The sequence below is a fragment of the Neoarius graeffei genome, chromosome 13, assembly GCF_027579695.1.
Source record: "Neoarius graeffei isolate fNeoGra1 chromosome 13, fNeoGra1.pri, whole genome shotgun sequence".
NCBI lineage: Eukaryota > Metazoa > Chordata > Actinopteri > Siluriformes > Ariidae > Neoarius > Neoarius graeffei.
The window spans coordinates 47,454,793-47,471,699 of NC_083581.1; the positions used below are offsets into that span (position 1 = coordinate 47,454,793).

Here is a 16,907-nt window from a genome sequence, read left to right on the forward strand (position 1 = left end):
TGTCCTCATGGGGCCGTCCTTCACAGGAGTGGGGCGATAAAACTCCGACCAGACACAGGGCACCAGGATGGATCAAGCAGGTCCGAGGGGCAGAAGAGGCCAGCATCTCAATCCCAGGATCAATATGTAACTCAGAGGGACAGATGGGGGGGCGGGGGGGAGAGAAAGAAAACACGTTGTTAGGTATGCCCTAAAAATGACAAGTATTAAATCTGTGTGGTAGGCTCGCAGAGACGAGAGTCTTTACATCAGGCATGACGCACAGTGGCATGTTAATATGGTAAAAAATATATCATGACCTGCTCTGGCTGGATGCTTGATTGGGTGATGGGAGCACACTCCTCAGCAATGATGAGATGCAGATGGGACCGTTAGGCCTGGCCAAGACAATTCAGTTACATTTAACCGGGTCTGGGACATGCGACAGAATGTCTGACGGCCGATTCCCTGCAGGCTACGATAGCCAGTCGAGGTCCCCACCGTCTCCACCAAAAGATTTCCTGTTGACTCCATGTAACTCAGAGGGACAGATTTGGGGTGGGGGGGGGGGGGGGGGGGAGAAAGAAAACACAGGTGGTTAGGTATGCCCAATGTCACCTGAATAAGTAGGAACAGTATACATATTGCACCGAGTACAAGCAGGGACTCCGGCAACTAACTATGACAGCATAACTAAAAGGAGAGAGCCAGAAGGTAACACAGGCATGAGGGAGCCCCGGGACATAAAGCAGCCAGCCACTGCACCGTCAACAAACTCGAGTGAGCAAGCGAGTGGGGACTGACAGCATCCATACATCCCAGTTTACCAAAACACTCTATGTCTGAGGACCCTCCAGATCTACTCCTTTACCTCAAACACCATTAACAAAAGGCTTGACTAAACAGATATGTTTTCAGCCTAGACTTAAATGCTGAGACTGTGTCTGATTCCCGAACATTACTTGGAAGGCTGTTCCATAACAGTGGGGCTTTGTAAGAAAAGGCTCTGCCCCCTGATGTAGCCTTCACTATACGAGGTACCAGCAGATAGCCTGCACCTTTTGATCTAAGTAGGCGTGGCGGGTCATAGAGGAGCAGAAGTTCACTCAGGTACTGTGGTGCGAGACCATTTAGTGCTTTAAAGGTCAATAGTAGTATTTTATAATCAATACGAAATTTGATTGGGAGCCAATGCAGTGTGGATAAGACAGGCGTGATGTGGTCATATTTTCTAGTTCTAGTAAGGACTCTTGCTGCGGCATTTTGAACTAACTGGAGCTTGTTTATGCACTTATTGGAACATCCAGACAGTAAGGCATTACAATAATCCAACCTGGAGGTAACGAAAGCATGGACTAGTTTTTCTGCATCATGCAATGACATTAAATTTCTTATCTTTGCAATATTTCTGAGATGAAAGAAAGCTATCCGGGTGATGTTATCAATGTGAGTTTCGAATGAAAGACTGGGGTCAATAATCACTCCAAGGTCTTTTACTGCTGCACGTGAAGAAACAGAAAGGCCATCCAGAGTTACTGTGTAATCAGAAAACTTACTTCTAGCTGTATGTGGTCCTAGCACAAGTACTTCAGTCTTGTCAGAGTTAAGCAGAAGGAAATTTATAAGCATCCTAGTGTCTAATGTCCTTAACACATTCCTCAATTTTATTAAGCTGGTGTCTCTCATCAGGTTTTGCAGAAACATACAACTGTGTGTCATCAGCATAACAGTGGAAACTAATACAATGTTTACGAATAATATCGCCCAGAGGTAACATATATAGAGAAAAAAGCAGTGGACCCAAGACAGAACCTTGTGGAACACCAAACTTTACCTCGGTACGTCTAGAAATATCACCATTTATATCGACATACTGATAACGATCAGTTAGATAAGACCTGAGCCAGGAGAGGGCCATTCCTTAACTCCCACAACATTTTCTAGTCTATCCAGGAGAATGGAATGATCAATGGTATCAAATGCTGCACTAAGGTCAAGCAACACAAGTAGCGAGACACAGCCCTGATCAGACGCCAACAGTAGGTCGTTTACTACTTTAACCAGTGCTGTCTCTGTGCTATGATGAGGTCTAAATCCTGACTGATACATTTCATGGATGTTATTCCTATGTAAATATGAGCATAACTGCTGTGCCACAGCTTTTTCAAGGATCTTGGAGATAAAGGGGAGGTTTGATATTGGCCGATAATTGGACAGCTGACAGGGATCAAGGTCAGGTTTTTTAATCAGGGGTTTGATAACTGCTAGTTTAAAGGATTTGGGTACATAGCCAATCGTAAGAGAAGAATTTATTATTTTTAGAAGCGGTTCAATTACTCCAGGCATTATCTGTTTGAATAGACGTGTCGGTAAGGGATCTAGTACACAAGTTGAGGCTTTTGATGTAGAGATTAATGAGAGTAATTCAGTTTCTTTTAGGGGAGTAAAACATTCTAACTGATGATCTGATACAGTTATATTGTTAACTACAAGGTCACTTTCATTGTCTAACCTTAAATTAGTAGTTTGAATTTTTTGTCGGATATTCTCAATTTTGTCATTAAAAAAATTAATGAAGTCGTTGCTACTACATACTGCAGGTGTGCATGTGTTGATAGTGGACTTATTCCTGGTTAATTCTGCTACAGTATTAAATAGGAATCTAGGATTATTTTTGTTATCTTCTATTAGGGAGGAGAGATATGTTGATCTCGCAGCACTAAGAGCTTTTTTATACTTCAGGAAGCTCTCCTTCCACGCCAATTTGAACACTACCAATTTTGTTTGACGCCATTTACGTTCCAATTTTCGAGTGGTCTGTTTTAATGTGCGAGTGTCATCATTATACCAGGGTGCTAATTTTTTGTCTCTGACCATTTTCCTTTTTAGAGGAGCTACATTATCTAAAGTATGGCGGAATGTTGACTCTAAGCATTCAGTTGCCTGATCGAGTTCTGCAGGGGCTGACAGTGACCCAATCAAAGTTGACAGCTCTGGGAGATCATTTATAAAGCTCTGTGCAGTAGTTGACGTGAAAGTACGTTTAATACAGTAGCGTGGTGAGGTGCATATATTATTACTCAGACATATTTTGAATGAGATGAGACAATGATCTGAGATAACATCAGACTGTGGAAGTATGACTATATTGTCTACGTTTAATCTGAATGTTAGTATTAGATCAAGGGTGTGACCACCATTATGGGTCGGTCCTATGACATTCTGCTTAATCCCGACTGAATCTAAGATGGACACAAACGCTGTTTTTAAAGGGTCTTCTGGGTTATCAAAGTGAATATTAAAATCTCCGACAACTAAAGCTTTGTCTAAGGAAATAACCAGATCTGAGATAAAATCTGCAAATTCAGAAAGAAACTCAGAATATGGCCCCGGGGGCCTGTAAATAATAAGCAATGGAATTAACTGGGTAGACTTATTTTTCGAGGCTACATACATTATATGAGTATGAAGAACTTCAAATGTATTAAATTTATAACCAGATTTGTGTGTTACACCTAGATAATCGTTATAAATAACCGCGACGCCTCCTCCTCTGCCAGTTAGACGAGGCTGGTGTATATAACTGTATCCAGGAGGACTCGCTTCATTTAATGCTATATATTCATTTGGCTTAATCCATGTTTCTGTTAAACACAGTACATTAAACTCCTGATCAGTAATGAGTTCATTAACCATTAGCGCTTTAGATGTAAGAGATCTAATATTTAATAGCCCCACCTTTAGATCAAAGGTGCTGGCAGCAGCTGTACAGTCAGTCTGATCTAATTTTATATTGATTAGGTTACTGGAACAAACTCTCTGAAAATTTCTACCTTTTTGTTGAGCTCGGGGAACAGACACAGTCTCGATGTAGTGGACCCTGAGTGACGACTCTGTGCAGCTAGCAGACAGTCGGTTTAGCCTGTTCGTCTGCTCCCTGGCCTTGGCTCTGGATTGTCAGAAATTAACTAGGCCTGTTCTGAGACTATGACCTATGCTGCAGGAAATGAGAGCAGCACCTTCCCGAGTGGGATGGATACCGTCCCGCCCTAACAGGCCAGCAGTGCCCTCAAAATTAGCCCAATTATCTATAAAGCCCACACTGTTTTCAGAGCACCACCTGGACAGCCAGCAGTTCAGCGACCATAACCTGCTGTAAGCTACATCGCCACGCCTGGGGAACAGTTGGGGGTTCCTGCTGGTGCAGGGAATTGAACCAGTGACCTTTTGGTCCCAGAGCTGCTTCTCTAACCATTAGGCCATAGCACCAAGCAGCAGAGCCTTTAAGTCCTCCAAGTTGTGAAGTGGGGCCTCCATGGATCTGACTTGTTTGTCTAACAGAGGTTGTCTGTCTGGGGGGGAGGAGGGGTAACAGGAGGACAGAGGATGGGAAGGAGCAGTAGCCTAGCCTAACAATAAGCAATACCGGACAATGTGTAATATGAAGTGCAATATCTCTCCTGCTGCCCCCCTTTTCCCTTTCCCCCCCTCCTCTCTCTCCCCCTTCCTCTCTTCCCCATATCTTATTCTTTTTATATTTGTATATGTAAATACTTAATTTATTTTAATTTATCTAGAAGTTTTTTCTCTATTTCTTTTTTCTGTTTATCTTTAATGATGCTGCTGGAATCTTAATTTCCCTGAGGGAACCCTCCCAAAGGGATCAATATTTTATCTTATCTAATCTAATCTAACACATCCCACAGATGCTTGATCAGATTGAGATATGGGGAATTTTGAGGCCAAGTCATTATCTTGAACTTTGTCACATTTCTCAAACCATTCCTGAGCAATTTTTGCAGTGTGGCAAGATGCATTATTCTGCTGAAAGAGACCACTGCCCTTAGTGTTGCAATGAAGGGGTGTACTTTTGTCTGTAATAGTGTTTAGGTAGTTTGTGGTATGTTTCAAAGTAACAACCACATGAATACCATGACCAGAGGTTTCCCAGCAGAATATTACCCAGAGCATCACATTGCCTCCACCAGCTTGCCTTCTTCCCACAGTGCATCCTAGTGCCATCTCCTCCCAGGTAAGCGATGCAAAAGAAAACATGATTTACATCATGTGCTTTACATGATTTGTTAGACCAGGCCACCACCTTCCATTGCTCCATGATCCAGTTCTAATGCTCATGTGCCCATTGTAGACACTATCGGTGGTGGACACGAGTCAACATGGGTACTCTGACTGGTCTGTGGCTAGGCAGCCCTATATGCAGCAAGCTGCAATGCACTGTGTTTTGGCACCTTTCTGTTATAGCCAGAATGAAATTTTTCAGCATTTTGTGCGACAATATGTAGGATCAGTCCAGACTTAAAAACTAACATTAATCATTTTTATTAGGTTTATTTCAAGTTCCTGTGAATGACCTGTTTACTATAAAAATGATAACATGTTTCTGAAAATCCAGAAAGGCCATGAGTGGTGGGGGTTTTCCCCCTCCTTTTATGATCTCAAGATAACAAAAGTTCTTTTCATACTAGCGGGAAATACATTGACCCTTTTAATATGAACTGTGTACCCTCTTGAGTACTGACTGGCATTCAGTATATCACTTCTGGCCTGAAGATGGCCTATGGTACTTTAGCATTTGACATACGTCCATTTGGTGGCAGTTTGTGTAGGAGTAGCTGCTCCACAGCCTCAACCCACCTGGAAAGGCCCTATTCCAGAGGATGGAAGAGACAGATTATGAGTAGCAGCAGGGCTCTACGTTGACTTTGAGACATGGTTGCCCATTCGGGCAACCATTTGTAGAAATCTGGTTGCCCGAACTCAGAACATGGTTGCCCAAATATTACATACTTTTTTCCTTTGAATATGCCACAAACACATATGCTTACAACACAATGTTCACTCGCATGCTCTATTAATGCCTCTTAAAAGCTTATTTTGTTGATTTTCTTATCCTTCTTTGTGTTCCCTTGGTTTCTGGGTTCAATTATATCGTGTCTAACCACTTTTTGTGTAAACCACCATGAATGTGCATTGTGTTCTTCTTTTGTGTGCTCATAATTCTATAATTCCACAATTACAATTTGCTCTCTGGTGATGGTACCATTAAGTTTTCATTTCTACGCCATTTGAACAAAAGAATTGGTTTCAAATTTGCACATTCATGCCTGTCCCAAGTCATTAAAGGTGAGGGCACAAAAAGTCTGATGAAAATAGTACCATCATCATCATCACCAACACCCATCATCATCATCATCGTCATCATTTTATTTCTTATTCTATTTTTAGTATTTTATTTTAGTTGGTTTTAATTAATTAATTAATTTATTTATTTATTTATTTATTAATTTATTTATTTATTTATTTATTTTTTGTTGTTGTACCTGGTATGTGTAACTGACTGCCAGTGTTTCTTTAAGGAATCCTTCCTAAATGTGGAACAGCCTTTCACTAGGGATGAGCCGCTATCAGCCAGGGCAGGGTACTTCAGGCATATGGAGCAAATCAGTTTCCCTTGGTCAGCAGTGTCATTATTATTATTCCTATCAGCATGATCAGTATCAGTTGAATGGCTGGTACTAGCTCTGGGCTCATCTGATTCAACATCCAAATTGGGATCATCTTTGGAGAGTTTGCTGGGTGGCCCAGGTTCATTCTCAGGTTTGACCAACTTCAATCCAGGAAACTCTGAATACCAGCTGGGAATAACAGTTCTTTGCCTTTTCACCTCATACAGTTTCTTTGAATCCACTGATGAGCTTGATTTGAGTTTTCTTTTTCTTCTCTTCCTTGTCTTTGTTTATTTTAAAACCAAATTTCTCCAAACCAGACATAATGCTAAAGTTTGTGACTTTAATGTTTATTTTAATTTTTTATTTATTATTCAACCTTCTCAGACGCTGTCTGTATCAACAAGCATTGACACTAGCGCCCCGTGTGAGTAATGCGGTAATTAGTCATGTAGTGAAGGACATACCAATAGAACACTGAATATGCACTACGCAATAATTATTAGCAGTGGGAAACTGCATTGCGAGCCCACGATGTGCAAATGTGAATTCCGCTAGTTGTTGAACATCCCGTAATGATAACATGGACGCGGTCTTTCCGAGTCAAACAATCACAAATCGTGATGGAATTTCCTCATAATATGAATGAATAAACATCGTTTTTCACGTAAGTTGACATATTTGGGTAGTTGCCCGATCGGGCAAGCATTTGTGAGAGTCTGGTTGTCCGAATCTATTGAATGGTTGCCCCGGGCAATCGGGCTAGTGTTAATGTCGAGCCCTGAGCAGCAGCACACAGAGGGACCTCTTGGCTCTGATGGTCGCCTTTCCTACAGGCACTTGTTGAATGGGATGCAGAATATCACAGGCTGCATCACCTTCTGTCTGTGAAATCCTGGAGTTTGCAGAGTTTTAAGGTGGTTCTGTATGGTTGATCACCTTGCACCAACCTGCATTTTATTCTTCCTAGCATCCAAGCAGCCTAAGAGCAAAACCTTCAAATGAGGGGCAAGATTCTGGGTATATATATTGGGGAGGAACCAAGGAACCGATCATGTAACGTGTAGCATGATAGAAGGGAAGAAGATGGCTGTCGCCATACTGCTGCAACGACTGAGGGAGTTGGACCCTTATAGGCAGATGGTTGATAGAAGCTGAGGAGCAGCACGAAGCGATATTGTTCTTCAGCCGAAAGACAGATGCAGAATGCTGCAGACACGCTGGTTTTATACCCACTCCTGGCTTGCGTCACATGCAAGTCATGAGTGATTGTCATGTGCGTCACACATGCCTCACAAGTGCAGCCCGTACTCCTACACAGCAAAATCCCCAGTGTTGAATTAACACCCAGAGTGTTGATTTAACACTCAACTGTGTTTATATAGGTCCAATTGGACACAAATTAACTCTGAAAGTGTTAATTCAGCACTGAGGAATTTGCTGTGTAGTGCAGGAAACTGGTAAAATGCAAGTCTCACACACTCCACACTCACTGAACACGCACTGATCATGTGCGTCAGACATATGCTTTCCACAGGCTAACGGTGCAATTTTTCCCACACCTCAAGGAAGTCAGGCATGCAACCTGTACTTGACAAGTACTTTGCCCGTACTCCTCCCCCAAACGACCCTGCGGCACGGCTGCGAGCTACCAAACCCTGTGACCCGTGTGTGTCCAAGACACTTACGGCGGGTTGTGAGTGTGACATTAACCTCTTCTCTCTGCTGTGCCCCTCAACTGGCCCTGTTGCTTGCTGAATTATTAAGATTAGCACCTCTCCTACTTGGTATATAATCTTAATCACACTTCTAAAATACTTGCAGTATCAAAATTTGCTCTGGCCTTCTCCATATACCATGATATAATCTGCTTCGCCCATCCAGATGACAGGAACTTGCTGACTGACTAGCCATAGTATTAGATCTAAATGGTTGCTTGAATGGGACCAACTTCTATAAATGCCAAAGTTTATTATTATCCCTTTCTACTGACTGTCTGTCTGCAACAGTGGAACAATTCAACATACTGGCTCTAGAACTGATCTGCTGCATATTTGCAGGTTGTACTGGAGACGAGGCATTACAGGGTATTACAGGGCAGGGTGATGCAATCAGTTCACATCACATTTTTTGTTATAAAAATTTATATTTTTAAATTATTTTTATTTTTAGATATCATAAGGTCTCTCTGCAGAGACACTGTTTTGCCAGTAAAATGTGTCCAAGGTCATAATGTGTCAAAGTGTCAAATATTTCAAGTTCATAAAAAGAACCAGTAAGAGATTGACTTTTTTTGTTTTTGTTCGACTTATTCTTGGCTTCACAGTGGGGTAGGTGAAGACACTCTGGATAGGCTTCTCCCATCTGTCAACACAGGTCTTTCACCACGCAAACGAACCACCAGCCAGTGCAAATCAGAACCCCCCTTGCTGCGCACGAGCAAGAGAACCATCTACACAGCAGGGCGTCCACCCTGGTACAACGAACACGGCACCCAGTCCAAAGAAGCATTTGTCATTGGTGAGTAGATTAACATTGGTTGTCTACTGTGTTTAAATGCATACAGCTTTATTAGATTTGGCTGAACCAGATTTATAAATAAATAAAAAAAATTGTGAATGCAAAATTACTAAATAGAGAGTGCTAGTGTCTAAGCCTCTCTCAGCAGACCCTCTCTCAAAACGTAGTTTATATATATTTTTATTAAAGGTCTTTATTCTCCTAATTACTCTGAAATTCCAATCTGATTATCTGAAGAACATTGTTTAAAAATTTTCTTTTAACACATTCAGGAATTCATTTTTCCTCAAAATTGTTTGAGAGGCCAAAAACGAAGGGCGCACTGTACAGCATTCGTAAGGTCGAATTTGATACTCCAATTTCACATGGATCTACCCACAGGTCTTTGCGGTGGAAGTGCTTCTGGTAAAACAACAGTAGCCCGGAAGATAATTGAAGCTTTGGATGTGCCTTGGGTTGTGCTGCTTTCAATGGACTCCTTTTACAAAGTGAGATATGATCTGTTATGGCTCTCTGTTCTTTGAAAGCATCAATTGTTGCATGCATACATATTGTAGTGTGTATTGTTGCCTAACATTTTATCCATAATTGTAGAGAAACATGAACCTATAGCTAAAAACATCCATAGCTACTACATACATTAATATATTAGGGGTGTAACAGTATAGTGCATTGTATCGTTCAATATGAGGCTCTCAAATTAGTTCCTCTGCATACAGAATGGTAACTGAAAGAGACTATAATAAAGTAAGAAATTCATCATAAAATACTGCTTATATTATGCGAGTTGTAATCAACATTTAAACTTAATCAAACGCACACACTTGGCTGTGGGGAGTTGTGCACATTCATGTCACAAGAGCATTAATGTGGTCTACAACTGATATCAAGTGAGAAGGCCTGGTGTGCAGCCAACATTCCAATTCATCCCAAAGGTTTTCAGTGGGGTTGAGGTCAGGGCTTGGGCCACTCAAGTTCTTCCACATCAACCTTGAGGTTACTGGGGTGTCAAACAGGGTGATTGGGAGGGTGTGGCAAAGCTCCTCCTGAAGTCTACAGTCATCTCCACTGTCTTTAGAGCATTGAGATCCAAGGTGTTCTGCCTGCACCAAGACACCAGATGGTCAATCTCCCACCTGCAGACAGTTGCAACTGTTGGTGTTCGGGGAGAAGAGTAGAGGAAAAAGGATGCAGCCCCGGGGGGGGCACCGATGGTCCGGGAGTCAGAGACGTGTTTCCCCAGCTTCACATGCACCTGCAGGTGGAGTCAGGCCTATTCAGCTGGGAGAGCTTGTCCTGCAGAAGAACCGGGATGATAGTGTTGAAGGCGGAGCTGAAATCCACAAACAGGATCCTCGCATAGGTTCCTGGGGAGTCCAAGTGTTGGAGGATGAAATAAAGAGCCGCATAGTCTGCAGATCTGTTGGCTCTGTAGGCGAACTGCATGGGGCCCAGATGTGGGTCAGTGATGGCTTTAAGGTGGTAAAGCACAAGGCCCTCAAAAGATTTCATAACCACAGAAGTTAGGGCAATGGGTCTGTAGTCATTTAATCCTGTGAGCCTTGATTTTTGGGGGGATGGGGATAATGGTGGAGACCTTGAAGCAGGCTGGTACATGGCATGTCTCCAGTGAGGTGTTGAAGATGTTTGTGAACACCGGAGAAAGTTGATCAGCACAATGCTTCAGGGTGAACGGTGAGACGAAGTCGGGACCTGCTGCTTTGTGGGTGTTCAGCTTCTTAAAGCGCTTGTTAACGTTCCTCTCCAGGATGGAAAGAGTTGTAGTGAGGGTTGGGCCTCCAAGGTGTGAGGTTGAAGTGGGGGTGGTGGGCAGGAGCTTGTGTGTAGCGTCACAGGCAATAATATCAGGACAGTCACTGCCATAGTCTTTCAAAGTGACAGTAGAACTCATTCAGTTGCTTGGCCAGGCACAAGTTGTTAACAGTGTGTGTGGGGGGGGGGGGGGGGGGGGGGGGGGTATAGGTTTGTAGCTTGTGACCTATCTGAGCCCTTTCCAGACAGATGCAGAGTTGTTGGCTAAGAACTGGTACAGGGGCTTTTCACTGACATCACAGATTTTTGTTTATCATGCAGTGTCCGCCATATTGCCAGGCAAACAAGAAACAGCCGCAGCAGTTAAAGGTGCACTATGTAGGATTTAGTGGTATATAGTGGTGAGGTTGCAGATTACAACTGAATAGTCCACTGTTTCCAAGCATGTATTAGATTGTACAGTGGCCATCACATACAATGTTTCTATCTGCAGATCTCAGCAGTTTTACCTCAGATTTACCTCAAGTTTATCCCAGCAGCAGCACATGCAACGCATGGCCATGTTTGTAGATATCCTGCTCCCTATGTACATATGAAGGGCTCGTTCTAAGTTTACAAAAATACAATGATTCGTAGTTACAGGTGATTACACAAACATATGATGAATACTATATTATATTTCTGCTAATAGGGCGGCATGGTGGTGTAGTGGTTAGCACTGTCGCCTCACAGCAAGAAGGTCCTGGGTTCCATATAATTTACCAGATCCATATAATTTACCCACAAATGCATTTATTTTTTAATTATTCTGCCCACTGCGCTCTCTCTCTGTCTCTCTCCCTCCCTCCCTGTGTGTATGTGTGTTTGAGCGTGAGCATGCTCACTGCTTCAGATGGGTTAATTGCAGAGGAGGAATTTCACTGTGCTTAAGTGTATATGTGACAAAAATAAAGGCGGCTTCTTAATTTACCTGCAAATGTATTTATTCTACTTGAAAAATATATGGCAACCCAGCGACTGGATTTGGGATACTGCAACATCCTGAACTATTTAGTATTTGGGACTTCTAAATACACTGGAGAGATGCTAATGGAATACAAAAGTACAGATGCCTACCAATATTTTGAGGCAGGTTTCGTGCATGCCGGAATGTTATAGGAAATTCCTGATGAATAAAAATACCTTATTATGATAAAGGTAAGCTCAAACATGGACTTCTAATAGTAATAAACAAGCCAGGGCCTAGAGCTAGCGTATTTTATGGTGTTTAGTCTAGTCTACATTGTCATTACATAACAAACATACTGCTAGTCTAACCAAGCAATAGGTCTAATAAAATAAATCGCGCCACAAGCCCACATTCGGATATATGTTTTAATGTTGCACAGAGCTTTCATATTAACCTGATATAAAATGTTCTCCACACATACTGGAATGTTTTGTTGGCATCCAGTTTTACCGTTTAAGCCTAGGTCACAACCGGACGTACGATTTTTTGGCCGTGCGATTTTTGGCGTTTCCCAAATTGCTGCGTTTTTTTTTGTTCATGGAGAAAGACACACGTTGGCCGTAAGTTTGTCTTGCAACCTGAAAAAAACGTAGGCGCCCGTAGAGTTTGTTTGACATGACAAAGAACCTCTGCGGCCAGTCTACGGCTCGAAAATCAGCACGTCACACGCGCGCCCTCCTTGCGTTTTTTGCACGTAAACCGGCCGTAGGAGCACGTATGGCCGGTTGTGACCTAGGCTTTAACTGTAGCTCGCCATTTTTCTTGTCTTTCTGGGTTCACTGGGAAGCGATTTTAAAAATTAAACCAGGCTTATCTCCACGTCTCTTATTACATCCAAAAGCACTACAGGTCTCTGTCATTGTTCTTTTTAGATGTAACTTCTATAAGATTATCTATAGATGTTTACTGAATTGGACTTACAATCACTCGTGTACACTTGTGCCGGTCGTTGTCAAACACAAAGCCTGCCTGAAAACATGGCCGGATAAATCCACAATTATGATGACGTCATCTGAAAGGCCCCTATAGGAGACTCTCAGAGTACAGTAGTGTATGTTTATCACCGCCTTGCTAAACCTGTCTTTTTGACTTTTTAAACCTGTCCCTGTCCCCAGATGGTGCCAAGATGGGTAGCCTTCTAGTAATTTGAGTATTCAGTTATTCAGCTAGGGAGAAGTAAGCCCGCAAAGTCAGCCCCTCACTGAGCAGGGTTTACATTTTAGTCTGTGATTGCACATACATAGTCTGTTCAATTCAATTCAGTTTATTTTTATTTATGTAATGCTTTTAACAATGGACATTTGTCAAAAAGCAGCTTTGCAGAAATGCCATTAAATTCTGGATATAAGTGTACAGTTTATATCCGTTCAACACATGTCTAAGGTTGTCCTCGTTAAAATGTTACTCCACCATGTCTCTGCGCTGCTTTGTACTCTGTTATACCATCTGACTTGAGCCCTGCATTGTTTGAGGCAGTTAGTTTATTGCCTCTAATAAAGTGGTGAGTAAGCATATATTTTGTACTGCATGTGTCTAATTAGAGTAACAGAAACTTTAGGCCTTTACCAGTTAATTTCTTAAGTCACTCATACACGTACATGTTTCTTATTTTATCATTTTAACTACTTAAAATGAGCTTACTTACTGACTGTAGTATGACTGACTCACTGACTGGTTGTCATTTAGCATGAACTCTTGTCATGGTATTTGATTATTTTTGTTGTGTTATGATCCTACTGTGTTGTGATCTGATTTAGGTCCTTTCAGATGAAGAACAGTTGCTAGCTGCAAGCAATGACTATAATTTTGACCACCCAGATGCATTTGACTTCGAGCTGCTTGTCTACACACTCCGAAAACTTAAACAGGGCAAGAGTGTGAAGATCCCAGTGTATGACTTCACTACACATGGTCGTCAGAAAGAGTGGGTAAGTACATCATCCATACATGCACATTTCGCAATCAAACCTTCTCTTTCACAAACACAAACCATGCCAGTCCTGGAGATTTTTCTGTTTATCTCAGTAAATACCATGCTATCCATTATCATGTCTCTGACCCTGCCTGAAATTTACACTGTTATTCTAATTTGTCTTATATGATTAACACAGTAGCTGTCAGAAATTTACATACACGCACGTGAATGCCATTATGGATATGAATATCATGGCAATATTGGGATTTCATTGATTTCTTTGAACTGTTCTTTTTCTGTGGCAGAATGATTGTACAACATACATCTTTAATAATAACCCCATTTCCAGAAAAGTTGGGATACCGTATTGGCCCGAATATAAGACGACCCTGAATGTAAGACGACCCCCCCTTTTCCAAGTTCATCTTTGGGGAAAAAGTTTTTTGAAGACCAAATGTTCATTCATATAAAGCGTATTTATTTCAAAATTCTGTTTAAAATTAGAGGCTTTTGTTTTTCACATTTAAATAGAGGTCATTTCAGTCTCATTTCCGTGAACACTTTTCATAGAAGTAAAAAAAGAGGCTAAACTGCAGGCTACTAGACAAGCCAAATTAAAACATTTAAATTGCATTAATTCAACAAATTTGTCAGGTTTAGATTGAAAGTTCATAAACTTCAGAATGTCAATGCATTAACTTCCCATAGCTTACGGGTATATGGAATAAATTTGCAGAACAGTGCAAATGCTTTAAACAATGCATTAAACAATACATTAAGGTTTACAATAATAAACAACTGAAACAATGGAAAGGGTAGTTTGCTAAATTACAGTTACTCAGCACAGAGATCCTCAGCCTCACTTTGCTCACTCTCACTGTCCTCACTTTCACTTTCGTTTTTGGCGGCATTTTGTCTAGTCCGCGAATTTAAGACGACCCCCCTTTTTAAGAGCTATTTTTTACAACAAAAACACCGTCTTATATTCGAGCCAATACGGTATTTTCCAAAATGCAATAGAAACAAAATGTGATTTGTTAATTTACATGAACCTTTATTTAGCTGACAAAGGTACAAATAAAAGATTTTCAATAGTTTTATTGATCAACTTAATTGTATTTTGTAAATGTGAACAAAGTTAAATTTTGATGCCTATAACACACAAAAAAAGTTGGGATAGAGGCGAAATAAGACTGAAAAGTTTATAGGATATTCAGGTAACACCATTTTGGAAGATTCCACAATAAGCAGGTTCATTGGTAACAGGCTTGGGTATAAAAGAGCATGCACCAAAGGCTCAGTCTTTGCAAGCAAGGATGAGTCGTAACTGACTCCTTTGTACTAAAATTTGTGAGAAAATTGTTATTCAAAAAGAATATTTCTCAATGCAAGATTTTAGGTCTTTCAAAATCTACAGTACATAAAATTTTGAAAAGGTTCAGGGAATTTGGAGACATCTCGGTGCACAAAAGGCAAGGTTGGAAACCGATGTTGAATGTGCATAACCTTCAAGCCCTCAGGCGACACTGCCTGAGAAACCGTTATGCTAATGTGACAAATATAGCCACAAGGGCTCGGGAGTACTCTGGAACTTTTTTAAGTTTGTCACTTACTGTAACACAGTCTACTGCTGCATCCAGGAATGCAACTTAAAACTGTATTACGCAAGAAGGAAGCCATTCATCAATTCTATGCAGAAACACCGCCAATTTCTCTGGACCCGAACCCATCTCAGATAGACTGAATGACAGTGTGCTGTGGTCAGACAAGTACATGTTTCAGCTTGTTTTTGGGAAAACCGGACGGCGAGTTCTCAGTGCCAAAAGTGAAGACAGCCATCCAATTTGTTATCAGAGAAGGGTGCAAAAGCCAGCATCTGTGATGGTATGGGGGGCATCAGTGCCCATGGCATGGGTGTGAAGGTACCGTTGACATATTGGGGCATATATTGGGATTTTAGACAGGCATATTCATCAAGGCAAGGTCTGTTCCAGGGATGTCCATGTTAATTTGAGCAGGACAATGCCAGGCCTCATTTTGCATGTGCTACAACAGCATGGCTTCATAGACAGAGTGCGTGTGTTTGACTGGCTTGCTGCCAGTCCAGATCTGTCTCCTACTGAGAATGTATAGTGCATCTTGAAGAGGAGAATCAGACATCTGTGACCACGGACCAGCTGAAGTCTTGTTTCAAGCAAGAATGGACAAAAATTCCAATTGCAAAACTGCAACAATTAGTATCCTTACATCCCATATGATTGAAAATTATTGTTAAAAGTAAAGGTGATGTAATACAATGGTAATAATGCCTCTGTCCCAATTTTTTGAGTGTGTTGCAAACATCAAATTCTAACTTCGTTTATATTTACAAAATACAGTTAAGTTGGTCAGTAAAACTGTTGAAAATCTTTTCTTTGTACTTTTGTCAGTTAAATAAAGGTTCATGTGAGTTAGCAAATCACAGATTTTTGTTTTTATTGCATTTTGGAAAATATCCTAACTTTTCTGGAAATGGGGTTGGTAGAATAAAACCTAATATGCTGCATTATTGCACAAGTTTTGATTTATTTTGGCTTTCTGGAATCAACATCGGGTCAAAATGATACCTCAGGGATGAAAGTCTTCCAGAAATACCCGGAAATTTGACAAAACTCTTGAAAATCTCCGGTTTTCCGAATGGAGAAATGTATTTTTCTGCTTTTTCGCGTGGGCGGCACGGTGGTATAGTGGTTACGCTGTCGCCTCACAGCAAGAAGGTCCGGGTTCGAGCCCCGTGGCCGTCGAGGGCCTTTCTGTGCGGAGTTTGCATGTTCTCCCCGTGTCCGTGTGGGTTTCCTCCGGGTGCTCCGGTTTCCCCCACAGTCCAAAGACATGCAGGTTAGGTTAACTGGTGACTCTAAATTGAGCGTAGGTGTGAATGTGAGTGTGAATGGTTGTCTGTGTCTATGTGTCAGCCCTGTGATGACCTGGCGACTTGTCCAGGGTGTACCCCGCCTTTCGCCCGTAGTCAGCTGGGATAGGCTCCAGCTTGCCTGCGACCCTGTAGAAGGATAAAGCGGCTAGAGATAATGAGATGAGATGAACTAATGTAAACAATTGGCTTCAACTCGCATAAATATGAATTGGAAATTTTTAGTTCACTTTAGCTTCTGCAAACGCACAACTCTACTAAAAGATTGATAAACGAGGCTCAATGTCCCCAACATTGAAACCTGAAAGCTTTAGAAACTCTAACAGACCTTTA

At 41.6% G+C, this 16,907-nt stretch overlaps 1 protein-coding gene across 3 annotated transcripts in view; it reads left to right on the forward strand.

Annotated features, from left to right (window-relative positions):
• The window catches only part of uckl1b (uridine-cytidine kinase 1-like 1b), an 81,605-nt gene that overhangs the window by 30,605 nt on the left and 34,093 nt on the right, over positions 1 to 16,907 (forward strand). For all 3 annotated transcript variants that reach the window (XM_060937899.1, XM_060937898.1, XM_060937897.1), the window contains exons 2-4: positions 8,773 to 8,966; positions 9,348 to 9,454; positions 13,506 to 13,676. In XM_060937899.1, the coding sequence (XP_060793882.1) occupies positions 8,773 to 8,966; positions 9,348 to 9,454; positions 13,506 to 13,676 (472 nt within the window). The remainder of the gene's footprint in view (positions 1 to 8,772; positions 8,967 to 9,347; positions 9,455 to 13,505; positions 13,677 to 16,907) is intronic.